The sequence below is a fragment of the Girardinichthys multiradiatus genome, chromosome 5 (assembly GCF_021462225.1).
Source record: "Girardinichthys multiradiatus isolate DD_20200921_A chromosome 5, DD_fGirMul_XY1, whole genome shotgun sequence".
NCBI lineage: Eukaryota > Metazoa > Chordata > Actinopteri > Cyprinodontiformes > Goodeidae > Girardinichthys > Girardinichthys multiradiatus.
In genome coordinates this window covers 50,165,147-50,178,355 of record NC_061798.1, presented here as the reverse complement: position 1 = coordinate 50,178,355, position 13,209 = coordinate 50,165,147, and the positions used below count along the sequence as shown (strand labels likewise).

Below are 13,209 nucleotides of genomic sequence, written 5' to 3'. Positions count from 1 at the left end.
AAAAACGTTTTTGACATAAGGTCAATCAAATCCTATCTAATTTTGCTGAGCAGCTTGTTGCATGCTTCCACTGGTATTTTGACAATTAATCTTTGGTGATAAGGTCCAAGCCTTTAAGGTTGGAAGGGCTCTCTGCCATCCCTCTGAACCTTTGCTCCCACCACTGGTAGTTATACTCAGAATATGAGTATAACTACCAGTCAGAACTAACAGGTTGGTAAAATTAAATGATTACTTCAAACCTTAGTCAGGGGTATTAATAATCACGGGCTTAATTTTATTTCTAAAGTTATTAATATTTCAATGGGACCCATTTTGGCCTTATTCTGAAGGCGGAATGATCGTCATTGTATTACACCAAAAAGGAGGTGGCACTGGCTTTTAGAAGAGATGGAATGACACCATACCATGTTATAGTGCTTCCACTTAAAAAATATCCTTCTACGTCTTACCTTTACACAGGTACCAAAATTTTGCATGTAGACCTTATAACTGGGGACCTATATTTGATTATTTCAGGTATGTAATTTCCGGCCGAAATTGCTTCTTAAACCCTTAGGGTTTAACGGGTAAAAGATTAACTAACGGTTTTAAAACTAGCAAAAAAAGAACTGTAGATGAGTGGTAAACACTGTAAGAGTAATCACTTCTGATGTTCTTATTCAATAACAGTTATCTACAGTTTACATAATGAGATCAGTGCAGTATCCTGATATTTTGTAGGACAAAGCCAGTCTCAGTTTCTCCTTTGGCTTTTAAAGGTCTGACAGCCTCCTGTTGTTGCTGCATTGGTGAGCAGCTTCTCATTGAATTCAATAAATGCGTTCGATGTATCTTCTGCAGATAACACTGCTGCTGATCGTATGGGGATGCATTTCTTTAGAGGCGCAGCATCTTTTGTAAACAGCAGGGGATCACAGATTATTTAAAGTGAGACACGTAAGTCATATTTTATGACTCATTTACTATTTTAACGCCTTTATGAGTTTTAGTGCACCGCCAGGAAAAGACAGACAGGAGGAGTCGGACCATCGCCAGAATTAGCATGTAATTACAGATTTTCACAGACAACATCCTTCTCCGTGTCTTTAATCAATCAACTGAAGCTGTTAACGGGAAAGTCAAAAGAAGTTAAAAGATAAATGTCTGTTGATAAACCAGCCCTTAGAGATGGGAAGTTCAACTGGTGTGCAGAGCCCTGATGTCAACACCGAAGGAGTTTTCCAACAAAAGGCCTCTGATTACACAAATTTCTCCTATCAAGTCTGACTAACAATAAAATCATTCCAGTAAGTGAAGAGGTAATTGTGCAAATTTCAGTGTGGCGTAAGAAAACTTTAATGCTCTCTTCTGAGGGGAAAATAACTGAGTACCTTTGGCAAGAAGCACAAGATGGAGCTGCATGTCTTCTCTTACCAACAACATGAGTCTCAGCTCCATGACGGCATCCTGCCTTGTTTAATAGCAGGATGTAAACTGCTTTGCATAATCTCTGTTGTTTAGGATAGCATCAAAACTGGAGATGTAGCAATGCTTCAAATACAGTTAAAGTCCATATTTGGCTCATCCTACAAGGCATAGTTTAAACTTTTTCCCATCTGATAGGCCACAAAAAGTAGATATTTTGAAATGCAAATAAAAAAAATAATTTTCCTGTGAAATTTCTTCATTTTACCTGGACAACAAGAAAATAAACACAATATTTTATTGAAATAACGCAGTCAGATTTTGGTAGAAAATAAGTCTGAATGTAACCTTCTTTAAGAAATGTGTACTAATTTTTTGAGGTTGATGCTTTTCTCTTGTCTTGGTTTAGAAATAACTTCCTAATCTCAGGAAATACAATGGGAAATTGGTCTCATTTTCTTCAAAAACATATTTAGGCAAGTTTAATAAATGGCTTCTTCCAAGTCTTATACTTTAGCAAAATTCATTGGATGCTCATTGTCGTATTGACCATGAAAGTGAATTAAAGCAAAATGATGGTAAATAAATGATGGATAATTTTGTTGCACATTTTCCATGTTAAGTGGATTTTACATCTTTAAAATGTCTCATATCAGAGAAGTATTTTAAAAAGGTGCATCAACTAATTGTGCTGGCAGGTTATATTGAGGGCCGCACAAAATCATTTCAATGGTCGCAATTGGCCCACGGGCCGCACTTTGAACCCCTATTTTATTGTCTCCCTCCTATTATCTACATAGGAGGTTTGTCCCGTCTGTTAACTACACATTTCTGCACATTTCTTTTCTTCCTTATGTTCAGTCTTCTTAACCTCATTACTTTTTTCTGTGTGCTTTGTTGTTGCCTCCTGTTTTTATCTTGTGCAGAAGAAGTATTTTGCGTTGCTCTCATTGTGAATGAGGAGTGCTCTATAAATAAAGACTGTTTGGCTACTTGACATGTGAAAAGCATCTAATAGGTCACAGATTTTCCTCAGAGGTTATAGGTCCACAGGAGAATCGATAGGCTTCTGTGCTCGTGTTCATTTCTTCCATTGGAAATGCCAGCCATGAACCACAGCTAGCCTCCTAAAGAGGCCCATCAGTCTGGGAAAAATCATGACACAAAGACAGAAAATGATTTTCAGAAGAATGGCTCGCTTTCCAACAGTCTCTGCTAACACCTGTTATTAGAGCTGACTCTGGTAGAATCAGCTGAAATGTGTTGAAATGTCTCTGAGGTTTATTCCAAACTCACCAGGTGTCAGCGTTTAAACTACAGCATAATTCATCCAAACTTGTTTACATCAGTTGGCAGGGCCTTTTCCTGGACCATTTTTCCTTTTATTTGTGCTTCTTGCTAATGATGTATTTATTCTAGTTATCTATTTGCCTCTAAAAACAGCTCAAGTACTTTCAGACTGTTTCTCAGCTGTTTGCATGCATCTTCTGAAAGCTGCATTGTGTGCTCTCTCCACACCACAGAATTCAAGCAGTGTTGCAAGGAAATGGGAACTGCACTCGCAATCAGCGCACATATCCACAGTCTGGGCAGGAGAAGTAATAGCATTGTTAATTACCACACCGCTGCCACTGCAGCTGGCCAATATCTCACTTTCTTCCTCCACTCCCTCTATCACACCTGCCAGTGTTGAAGTGATAAACAAGGTTCACAGGGGAACGTGGAGGGATGGAAGTGAACTCTACCGCTATGAAGGCAAACATATAAAGTAGGTAGCCTGCAAGCTAACCAGGTCGAGTCCATTGTTTCATAGCAGTGAGTCACATTACAGCTCTTTTCCAAACTGTATATGTCTGCTGTCAGGAAGATGGACGAGCACAGCCTGTTATGGAAACCTGTCCACTAAAAAAAACTCTGAGGCAACTCTGTGGATGAATCTGGCACCTGCCGCAGTCACACTTCTCATTCAGCCCTGTTTCCAGAGGTACGTCTGTACCATCATTGAACATGTTCAGAAAACATTCACTGATTTTGTTTTTTGTTTGGGACCACCATTTTGTTCTCATAAGCAGGGTTTTTATCTGTTGACACATTGTTCAACCCATTTTACTAAAAAACAACACAAAATAAGTCTTTTCTACACATTTAGAAAAGGGCTTTTCAAATCAAAATGCCATCTGTTTTCTGACCTAAACCTTTTATCTAAGTGCACAAAAATAGTCATCAAACATCTCATGCAGTTTGGACTTGTGTTAGATGGTGAAAAGCTCATTTTGAGCATCGTTTGTCCTATGTGGTTTGTTCTGCGAAGAAATTTATACTGTATATAAACTTGCATTTACTGCATATTAGTATTTTAGGTCATTTAAAAGGCATTTGTGCAAATTTAGTTTCAATAGCTAATGTTCTCATACATTCTTTCATGTTTGTTTGTACTTTTACTTTTACCAGTGCCTTTCTCAGAATGCATTTATCATATTAAACAGAGAAATGAAGGAGAAAATCCCCTCCTTAAACCGGCACTCCCCTCCTTGAACCGCCACCTTAACGTGGTGGAGGGGTTTGAGTGCTCGAATGATCCCAGAGGCTATGTTGTCCTAGAGACTATGTTGTCCAGAGCCTGTTTGCTATAGGGTCTCCCATGGCAAACAGGAGAGGCTTGATCGGGAGGAATGGCCTCCCTAATCTGAATCAGTGTGTTATAGTTTTTCTAGCAGCTTTGCCCCACATGCAAAAATACACTCAGGAAACAGGAAAGGTTTTAACAAGTTTAATATGAAAAAATAATTGAATGCTGGAGAAACAGGAACTTGCCGCTGTATGGAGAAGGGATCAATGTAAGTGGCAGAAAATATTCTGGGTTGTTGATCTTGATATATGTCTTTGCTTACAGAGGGTGATTTGAAGATCCACCAGGGTTAGGAGAAGAAAGATGGATGGAAACTCCGGGAGCGTGTCGGGTAAGTGAATGGTCCAGGTAATTCTGTCTTACTTGCACTTGAGGTGGAGGTGGCACCAGGTGGATAATCTTGGAGGGGAGCATGGTGGAGGGTGAGCCTCGTTCACAGGAAGCCTGAGGACCCTTGAAACTCGAATGCAGCCAACTGAGAAGATAATCCGTAAAGTTCTCTTGCAAAGAGAGAGTCTGGGTTTTCTGCATAAGCAGATTGGATGCAAAAGCTTGGGACTGGAGGTAACCTGGGAAGGAGGACATGATAAGTTAAGTACTCAAAAGAGAATCACAAAGAGACTTGTCTTGGCCAGCTAGAGTTACCACTGCAGGTTAACACTCAGGCACCGGAGTGTTGACAGCGTTGGGTTCTTAAGCTCCTCTCCTGATGAGGCTGATGAAGAACACCTCAGGACTCCTACAGTGTGTCTAGAGGTTGGATGGTGTTAGTAGCAGGTAAAGCAGGTGAACAGAAAAACTCCCAGAACTCCGACAGTACTCCCCCCTCAATGACTGCTGCTTGGCGGCCCAGAAATGGTGGAATGAAGGGAGGAGAGGTAGTCAGAGATGAGGGACAGGTCGCAGATAAAAGACCGGGGGACCCAGGTGCGGTCCTCAGGACTGTAGCCCTCCCAGTCGACAAGATATTGCCAACCGCGACCCCGCTGACGGGAGTCCACAGTCCGTCGGACCGCATAGACTAGGTGCCCCAATCCATCCTGGGTGGGTGGAGGAGGTTCGGCCGAAGAGCAAAAAGGATTTGTGATGACGGGTTTGATCTGACAAACATGGAATGTTGGGTGAATGCGGAGACTCGAAGGAAGCTTTAAGCGGACAGCTAAAGGACTGATAACCCCCTCAATCTCATACGGGCCAATAAACCTGGGGGCAAGTTTCTTGGACATCGATTTTAATGGGATGTGACAAGAGCCAAACCTTCTGACCAGGTTGGTATTGGGGAGCTGGAACCTTTCTCCTGTCCGCGAACCTCTTGTTCTGCTCTGCCGTTGAAGGGCTTGTGAAGTGGCAGTCCAGATATGTATGCATCTACGGATGTGATGACGTACTGAAGTGACAGAGATCTCTTTTTCGTCAGCGGAAAACAATGGTGGTTGGTAGCCCAGAGAAGCTTCGAAAGGGGAGAAACCAGTGGCAGCAGAAGTGTGGGAATTATGAACGTACTTGACCCAAGGCAGAAATTGGCTCCAGTCTGTGGGGTTGGTTGAAGTTAAACAACGGAGGGTGGATTCCAGTTCTTGATTCATTCGTTCCATTTGGCCATTAGACTGTGGGTGATAACCTGAGGTTAGAGACACTTGAGCTCCCAATGCTGAACAACACAACTTGGTGGTAGGATGGGAGCAGGTTCCTTTGTCAGAGTCATCCGGGGAGAACTGTCGAGAGAGGGCGTCGGGCTTGATATTCTTGGAACCAGGTCTGTATGCGATCGAGTGGTTAAAACGGGAATAGAAAAGGGACCAACTGGCGAGGGTTAATGTGTTTGGCTGCTTTAAAGGTAGGCTATGATTTTATGATCTGTCCATACCACCGTTCAGCGCCCTCCCTTCAGCCAATGACGGCACTCTTCCAGGTCCAGTTTTATTGCCAGAAGTCTGCGGTCTCCCGCATCATAATTTCTCTCTGCTGGATTGAATCTGCGGGAGAAAAAGGCACAAATATTAAGTTTGCCATCAGAGTCTGAAACTTGGGATAGCACAGCTCCTGCTCCAATGTCAGATGCATCTACTTTTAAGGTAAATCGTTTTGAAGGGTTTGGGTGAATAAGAATCGGGGATTGAGAGAAACTGTTCTTGAGTCTATGAAAAGCAGCATCTGCGGTTAATGGGGCTGCAGTTTGACTGTAGTTACCAATGAATCTTCTATAAAAATTGACAAAACCCAAAAATCGTTTACGTGAGTCAGGAGTGGGCCATTTGAGTACAGCTTTTATCTTGTTTGGATCTGAACGAAACTGCACACCCTCTAGGATGAATCCGAGGAAGGTAACAGAGGTTTTGTGAAACTCAAATTTTTCAGCTATTACATATAAACGGTTCTCTAGGAAGCATTGAATGACCAGGCAGACGTGTTGTTTATGCTCTGAGAGGTTCTTTGAGTAAATGAGGATGTCATCTAGATACACAAAGACAAATCTATCGCTAAAGTCCCTCAAGACATCATTCACTAGGCCCTGAAATATGGCTGGGGCGTTACAAAGGCCTAAAGGCATAACATGATAGTCAAAATGTGTCAAGGGGTCTTAAAAGCTGTTTTCCATTCGTCCCCCTGGTGGATTAAGACGAGATGGTAAGCCTTTCGGAGGCTGAGTTTGGAGAATATGGTTGCATCTTGTACAGGTTCGAATGTAGAAGAGATGAGTGGAAGAGGATATTTGTTCTTTATTGTGATAAGATTAAGTCCCCTGTAATCAATGCATGGACAAATAAATCCATCTTTTTTCCCCACAAAGAAAAATCCTGCCCCTAGAAGATGAGGGACAAATGATGCCTGCAGCCAGGGACTCAGTGATATATTTTTCGAGAGTTTGTCATTCTGGCCGTGATATACTATATAGTCGACTGGAGGGCCGAGGAGCCCCAGAGAGAAGGTCAATGGCGCAGTCGTATGGCCTGTGAGGGGGTAAGGACAGAGCCTTTGTCTTACTGAAGACCTGTTTTAAATCCATATACTCCTCAAGAACTGAAGTTAAGTCTGGGTACTCCGTTGTCCCAGGATCAGGTTCTGGTTGTTTGGGCAGAACATCTGAATGTAGACAGGATGAGAGGCAGTTAGTGGACCAGGAACCTATTTGACAATTTGACAAATTAAGGAGTGGATTGTGTTTCTGGAGCCAGGGAAAACCTAACACTAGAGGGTTCTGAGAAACAGGAAACACAGAGAAGGATATCAGTTCACGATGATTGCTTGAGATTATTAATTCTAAAGGCTTGGTCTTGTGTGTGATGTGTTGAAGGTTCTTACCATCAATGGTAGAAACCAGTTGAGGGAATGGAATAATTTCTGTGTCGATCTGAGCCTGCTCCACCAAGCGTTGGTCGATTAAATTTTGCTCACTTCCTGAGTCAATGAGAGCAGATAAATGGAGTGAGTCTTGGGAGAACAAGATGGTAGCTGGTATGGTGAATCTGTTATTGGTAGGGCTGAAGTGATGGTCCGTCAGGTTCCCCTTTACAACTGGTGGACGCTCTCTTTTGGTCGCACCGGACAAGAGTCGATGAAGTGTCTGTGTGTCCCACAGTATAAACACTGCTTGGACTCCATTCTACGTTGGCGTTCCTCTGGGGAGAGTCAAGTTTGACCAATCTGCATGGGTTCTGGAGAGGGTGAACGTGGTTCAGGGCGAGGGGCTGCAGCTGAGCTCAGAGGTGGGTGTGATCTCACAGCAAACCTTTGAAAACGTGACTTTCTGCTATCTCTCAATCTATTATCTATTCGAGTAGCTGAAGCTATTAACTCATTTAGAGTCTTGGGTTCATCTAGCAAAACTAACTCATCCTTCAAAGATTCGTCAAGGAACTGGAAAAAGGTGGCTTTAAGAGCATAGGTGTCCCAACCTGATGTGGCTGCTAAGAGTCAGAAATTCTATAGAAAACTCTGAAATTGGTTTATTTCTTTTTTTTTTTAACACCCACAGACGGCGGGCTGTATTTGTGTGTTCTAATTCAGTGTCAAAAGTCTGCTTGAACTAACTTATAAAATCATTATAAGCACAGCCGAAGCGGTTATGATTGGTAAAGCGAGCCTCACCCCATCTTATTGCCTTTCCAGTCAAGAGTCGTAAAATAAAGGAGATTTTGTCATGGGGAAAGGATTTTGGAGAACGATTAAACACTAGAGAGTACTGTAAGAGGAAATCTCCACATCCACCAACCTCACCGGTAAACTTCTCCTGGTTGGGGGAAATGATGTCACGGGAATGAGGAAGTTGTTGTGAGACGGCTGACTCAGCAGCGCCCTCTGGTGCAGCGGGGCTGTTCAGAGCATGCTGGAGTGATGAGGACATCTGTTCAATCTGTTGGTTGGTGTGGCGTTGTTGTTCCAGGAGGGATCGAAGTGAGTTTCCGTGGGACTGGATCTGAAAAGGTTTTATCAAGTTTATTATGAAAACATAATTGAATGGTGGAGAACCAGGAACTCGCCGCTGTATGGAGAAGGGATCAATGTAAGTGGCAAGAAATATTCTGGGTTGTTGATCTTGATATATGTCTTTGCTTGCAGAGGGTGATTTGGAGATCCACCGGGAGGAGGAGAAGAAAGATGGATGGAAACTCTGGAAGCGTGTCGGGTAAGTGAATGGTCCAGGTAATTCTGTCTTACTTGCACTTGAGGTGGAGGTGGCACCAGGTGGATAATCTTGGAGGGGAGCATGGTGGAGGGTGAGCCAGGTTTGTTCACAGGAAGCCTGAGGACCCTTGAAACCTGAATGCAGTCAACTGAGAACATAATCCGTTAAGTTTTCTAGCAAAGACAGAGTCTGGGTTTTCTGCATAAGTAGACTGTATGCAAAAGCTCGGGACTGGAGGTAACCTGGGAAGGAGGACACAAGAAGTTAAGTACTCAGAAGAAAATCATAAAGAGACTTGCATTGGCCAGCTAGAGTTACCACAGCAGGTTAACACTCAGGCACTGGAGTGTTGAGAGCGCTGGGTTCTTAAGCTCCTTTCCTGATGAGGCTGATGGAGAACACCTGTGGACTCAGCTTCTACCGTGCGTCTGGTGCCATCTAAAGGTTGGATGGGGTTAGTAGCAGGTAAAGCAGGTGAAGAGAAAAAACTCCCAGAACTCTGACAGAGTGGTGTTTCGTTATTAGACTTCTGTGCTAGTCACGGATTGTCAATAATAAACACCATGTTCAAGCATAAGGGTGTTCATCAGTGCACTTGGCGCCAGGACACCATAGGCAGGAGGTCAATGATCAACTATGTTGTCGTGTCTTCAGACCTTCGGCTGCATGTTTTGGACTATCGTGTGAAGAGAGGGGATGAGCTGTCCACTGATCACCAGCTGTTGGTGAGTTGGATCCGCTGAAGGAGGAGAAAGCCAGACAGACTTGGCAGGCCCAAGTGTATAGTGAGGGTCTGCTGGGAATGTCTGGCTGAGCCCTCTGCCAGGGATGTATTCAACTTCCACCTCCGGGAGAGCTTTGACCAGATTCCGGGGGATGTTGGAGACATTGAGTCCAAGTGGACCATGTTCTCCGCATCTATTGTCGATGCTGCTGCCCATAGCTGTGGCCGTAAGGTCTGCGGTGCCTGTCGTGGCGGCAATCCCTGAACCCAGTGGGTTGGACTCTTTTATCACCCAGGGTGAAGTCACCGAGGTGGTTAAAAAGCTCCACGGTGGCAGGCCATGGGGGGTGGATGAGATCCGCCCAGAGTGCCTCAAGTCTGTGGATGTTGTGGGGTTGTCATGGTTAACATGCCTCTTCAACATTGCATGGTGGTCGGGGACAGTGCCTCTGGACTGACAGACCAGGGTGGTGGTCCCCTTCATAAGAAGGGTGACTGGAGGGTGTGTTCCAACTATAGGGGGATCACACTCCTCAGCTTCCCTGGTAAGGCATATGCGAGGGTATTGGAGAGGAGAGTCTGGCAGATAGTCGAACCTCGGCTTCAGGAGGAGCAGTGTGGTTTTCGTCCTGGCCGATGAACACTGGACCAGCTCTACACCTTCTGCAGGGTACTCGAGGGTTCATGGGAGTTTGCCCAACTGGTCCACACGTGTTTTACGGACCTGGAGAAGGCATTCGACCCTGTCCCTCATGGTGCCCTGTGGGGAATGTGCACCAGGAGTATGGAGTCGGGGGCCCTTTATTAGGCGGCATCCGGTCTCTGCACAAGCGGAGCAGGAGTTTGGTCCGCATTGCCAGCAGCAAGTCGGACCTGTTCCTGGTGCATGTTGGACTCCGGCAGGGCTGCCCTTTGTCATCGGTTCTGTTCATAACATTCATGGTCAGATTGCTAGGCGCAGCCAAGGGCTGGAGGGGGTCTGGTTTGGGTCTTCTTTTTGCAGATGATGTGGTCCTGCTAGCCCCCTCTAGCCAAGACCTACAGCATGCACTGGGGCAGTTCGCAGCCGAGTGTGAAGCGGTTGGGATGAAGATCAGCTCCTCCGAGGCCATGGTTTTCGACCGGAAATGGGTGGCTTGTCCTCTTCAGATTGGAGGAGAATTCCTGCCTCAAGTGGTGGAGTTCAAGTATCCAGGGGAGCGGGAGATTGATAAACAGTTCGGTGCAGCTGCCGCAGTAATGGAGAAGCTGTACTGGTCCGTAGTGGTGAAGACAGAGCTGAGCCGAAAAGTGAAGCTCTCGATTCACCGGTCGGTCTACGTTCCTACCCTCACCTATGGCCATGAACTTTGGGTCATGACCGAAAGAACGAGATCTCAGATACAAGCGGCTGAAATTAGTACGCTGGCAGGGCACTCCCTTAAAAAGGGGTGAGGAGCTCGGAGTAGAGCCACTGCTTCTCCAAATTGAGAGGAGCCAGTTGAGGTGGCTCGGGCATCTATACCGGATGCCTCCTGGATGCCTTCCTCTGGAGGTGTTCCAGGAACATCCCACCGGGAGGAGGTCCAGGGGACGGCCAAGGACATGCTAGAGGGACTATATCTCTCGGCTGGCCTGGGAATGCCTTGGGCTCCCCCCGGAGGAGCTGGAGGAGGTGTCTGGGGAGAGGGACGTCTGAGTGTCTCTACTAAGTTTGCTGCCCCCACAACCCGGATGAAGCTGAAGTTGATGAGTATGAGTACAAGTGCAACAGAAAATTAGTTTGTGTTGATCTGTTGAATGAAGACATTTTGATTATTTTGTGGAACAGGGAGAAAATATCAGACTTTTAAGTATTTGACCTGTTTTCAAGGTAAAATTATCTTATTTATGAAACTGGCTTATTGATTGGTGTATCACTGATAATTAGCCTTTATTGCTGTTTATTTTGTTTAAAATGAAAGAATAGTTCTCTAATAAGAGAACTTCCAGAATTAGAGTTTCTGCAGACGTTCTGAATATAAAAGTATAACACTGGGCAAAACTTGGTTCAAAAAATAGGCTTTGTTCTCCATTACATCAAACTGAATTGGGTGGTCTCCAGATTAAGGGTTTTATTTTGGATGGATTAGATTGTTTTGGACCAACAATCTCAGACCCTGTTGTAGCTTTTTGTTAGATCCAAAGAGGTTAAGAAAAGTAATACTCCAACAAATTTAACTGAAAAATACTTAAACATTTTAATAGCTATGTACCTCATAAAGGTCCAACATCTGGTTCCCAGCGATGCCTCTTGTTGTCTTAACATTTTCCATGGCCAAGGTAAAGTAGATCCCTCTAGTGTCAGACAGGTAGAGGTTGTAGGTGTCATTCTGGTTCCACTCCTGCACTGCTGCAAACACCTGCTTCCCGTCAGTACTGACGATGTGTAAATCCTTTCAGGAAGCAGCAACAGAGATAAGACGAGTTATGACTGGAGCACAGAGGTGATGGATTAGACATGTTGACCCTATGGGATTGGTCAGGAGATCAATGTTGTGGTATGAATATAGATGGCTGTAGTCATGCTGGATGGTATCTCCCACAGTGAGACGCACAAGGACTTTGAAAGGACAATATGCCATATTTTACTGAAATAAAACAACTGAAGCAGGTCTTTGACATCGGTTCTTTCCTTTGAAAGTGTAAACGTTCAATGCTGAGAAATGTGGACAAACCTAATTAACTGCATAATTAATTTCTTCTGACATTTAGAAATGAAAAACTTTCTATGAGTTCGACAAGTGAAAATGTGCTACAACTTACCTTCGGCAGGGAATACTTGGGCAGTTTGATTTGTATGAAGGCTTCTCTCTTGTAGGAGACATAATAAGTTGCTCGTCCAGATGTGGGAACCTTTAGGGCAATGAAACACAACAAATTATCATTTGCTCTTTAGTTAGACAGTTATAATTATGTAGACAGTGTTTGTACTCATATCTGTTTTTTCTCATAATTTTTGTTTCAGACCTTGGTTAATTGTGATAAATACAGTAATGTGGAAAAGTGTTAGGCAGGTGTGAAAAAATGCTGTGAACAAAGAATGCTTTCAGAAATATAAACGATGACTGTTTATTTTCATCAATTTACAAAATGTGAGCGAACCCAAACATATAGCCAAACTCATTAAGAACTACTTTCAGCATAAAGAAGAACTAGATTTACTGGAAGTGATGGTCTGGTCCCACAGAGCCCTGATCTCAACATCATGGAGTGTGTCTGGGATTACATGAAGAGACAGAAGGATGTGAGGAAGCCGACAACCACAGAAGATCTGTGGTTAGTTGCCCAAGATGTTTGGAACAACCTACCAGCTGAGTTCCTTCAAAAACTGTGTGCAAGTACCTAGAAGAACTGATGGTGTTTGGAAGGCAAAGGGTGGTCACACCAAATATTGAGTTGATTTAGATTTCTCCTTTGTTTATTCACTACATTTTGTTAATTGATAAAAATAAATGATTAACACATTTTTGAAAGCATTCTTTGTTTACAGCATTTTTTCACACCTGCCTAAACCTTTTGCACAGTACTGTATGTCTGTTCATAAAAGAGAAAATAGGTTTAATGGGGTTGGGTAGGGGGTCTGGTTTGAGAACCTCAGGGTCTCACCATTTGTTTGGTGGATCCTGTATATGTCATCATATATTCGCCATGGCAGCAGAATCGAAGCGCTACACAAATGTTGTGGAAATTACCCAATAACAACATCAATTTATCTTATACCACACTAAGCAGAATCGCCATCTGCTCTGATGAAGAATTAGTCACCTCTCCATGCCGAGTGCTCCAAATGAAGGCAGCTTA

The 13,209-nt window shown here is 43.9% G+C and overlaps 1 protein-coding gene across 1 annotated transcript in view; it reads right to left on the bottom strand.

Annotated features, from left to right (window-relative positions):
* sorcs3 (sortilin related VPS10 domain containing receptor 3) overlaps window positions 1-13,209 on the bottom strand; it is a 396,336-nt gene that overhangs the window by 98,116 nt on the left and 285,011 nt on the right. Inside the window, exons 8-9 of the mRNA XM_047365601.1 lie at window positions 12,172-12,261; window positions 11,622-11,801 (exon numbers count right to left, since the gene is read on the bottom strand). Coding sequence (XP_047221557.1) covers window positions 11,622-11,801; window positions 12,172-12,261 — 270 coding nt within the window. The remainder of the gene's footprint in view (window positions 1-11,621; window positions 11,802-12,171; window positions 12,262-13,209) is intronic.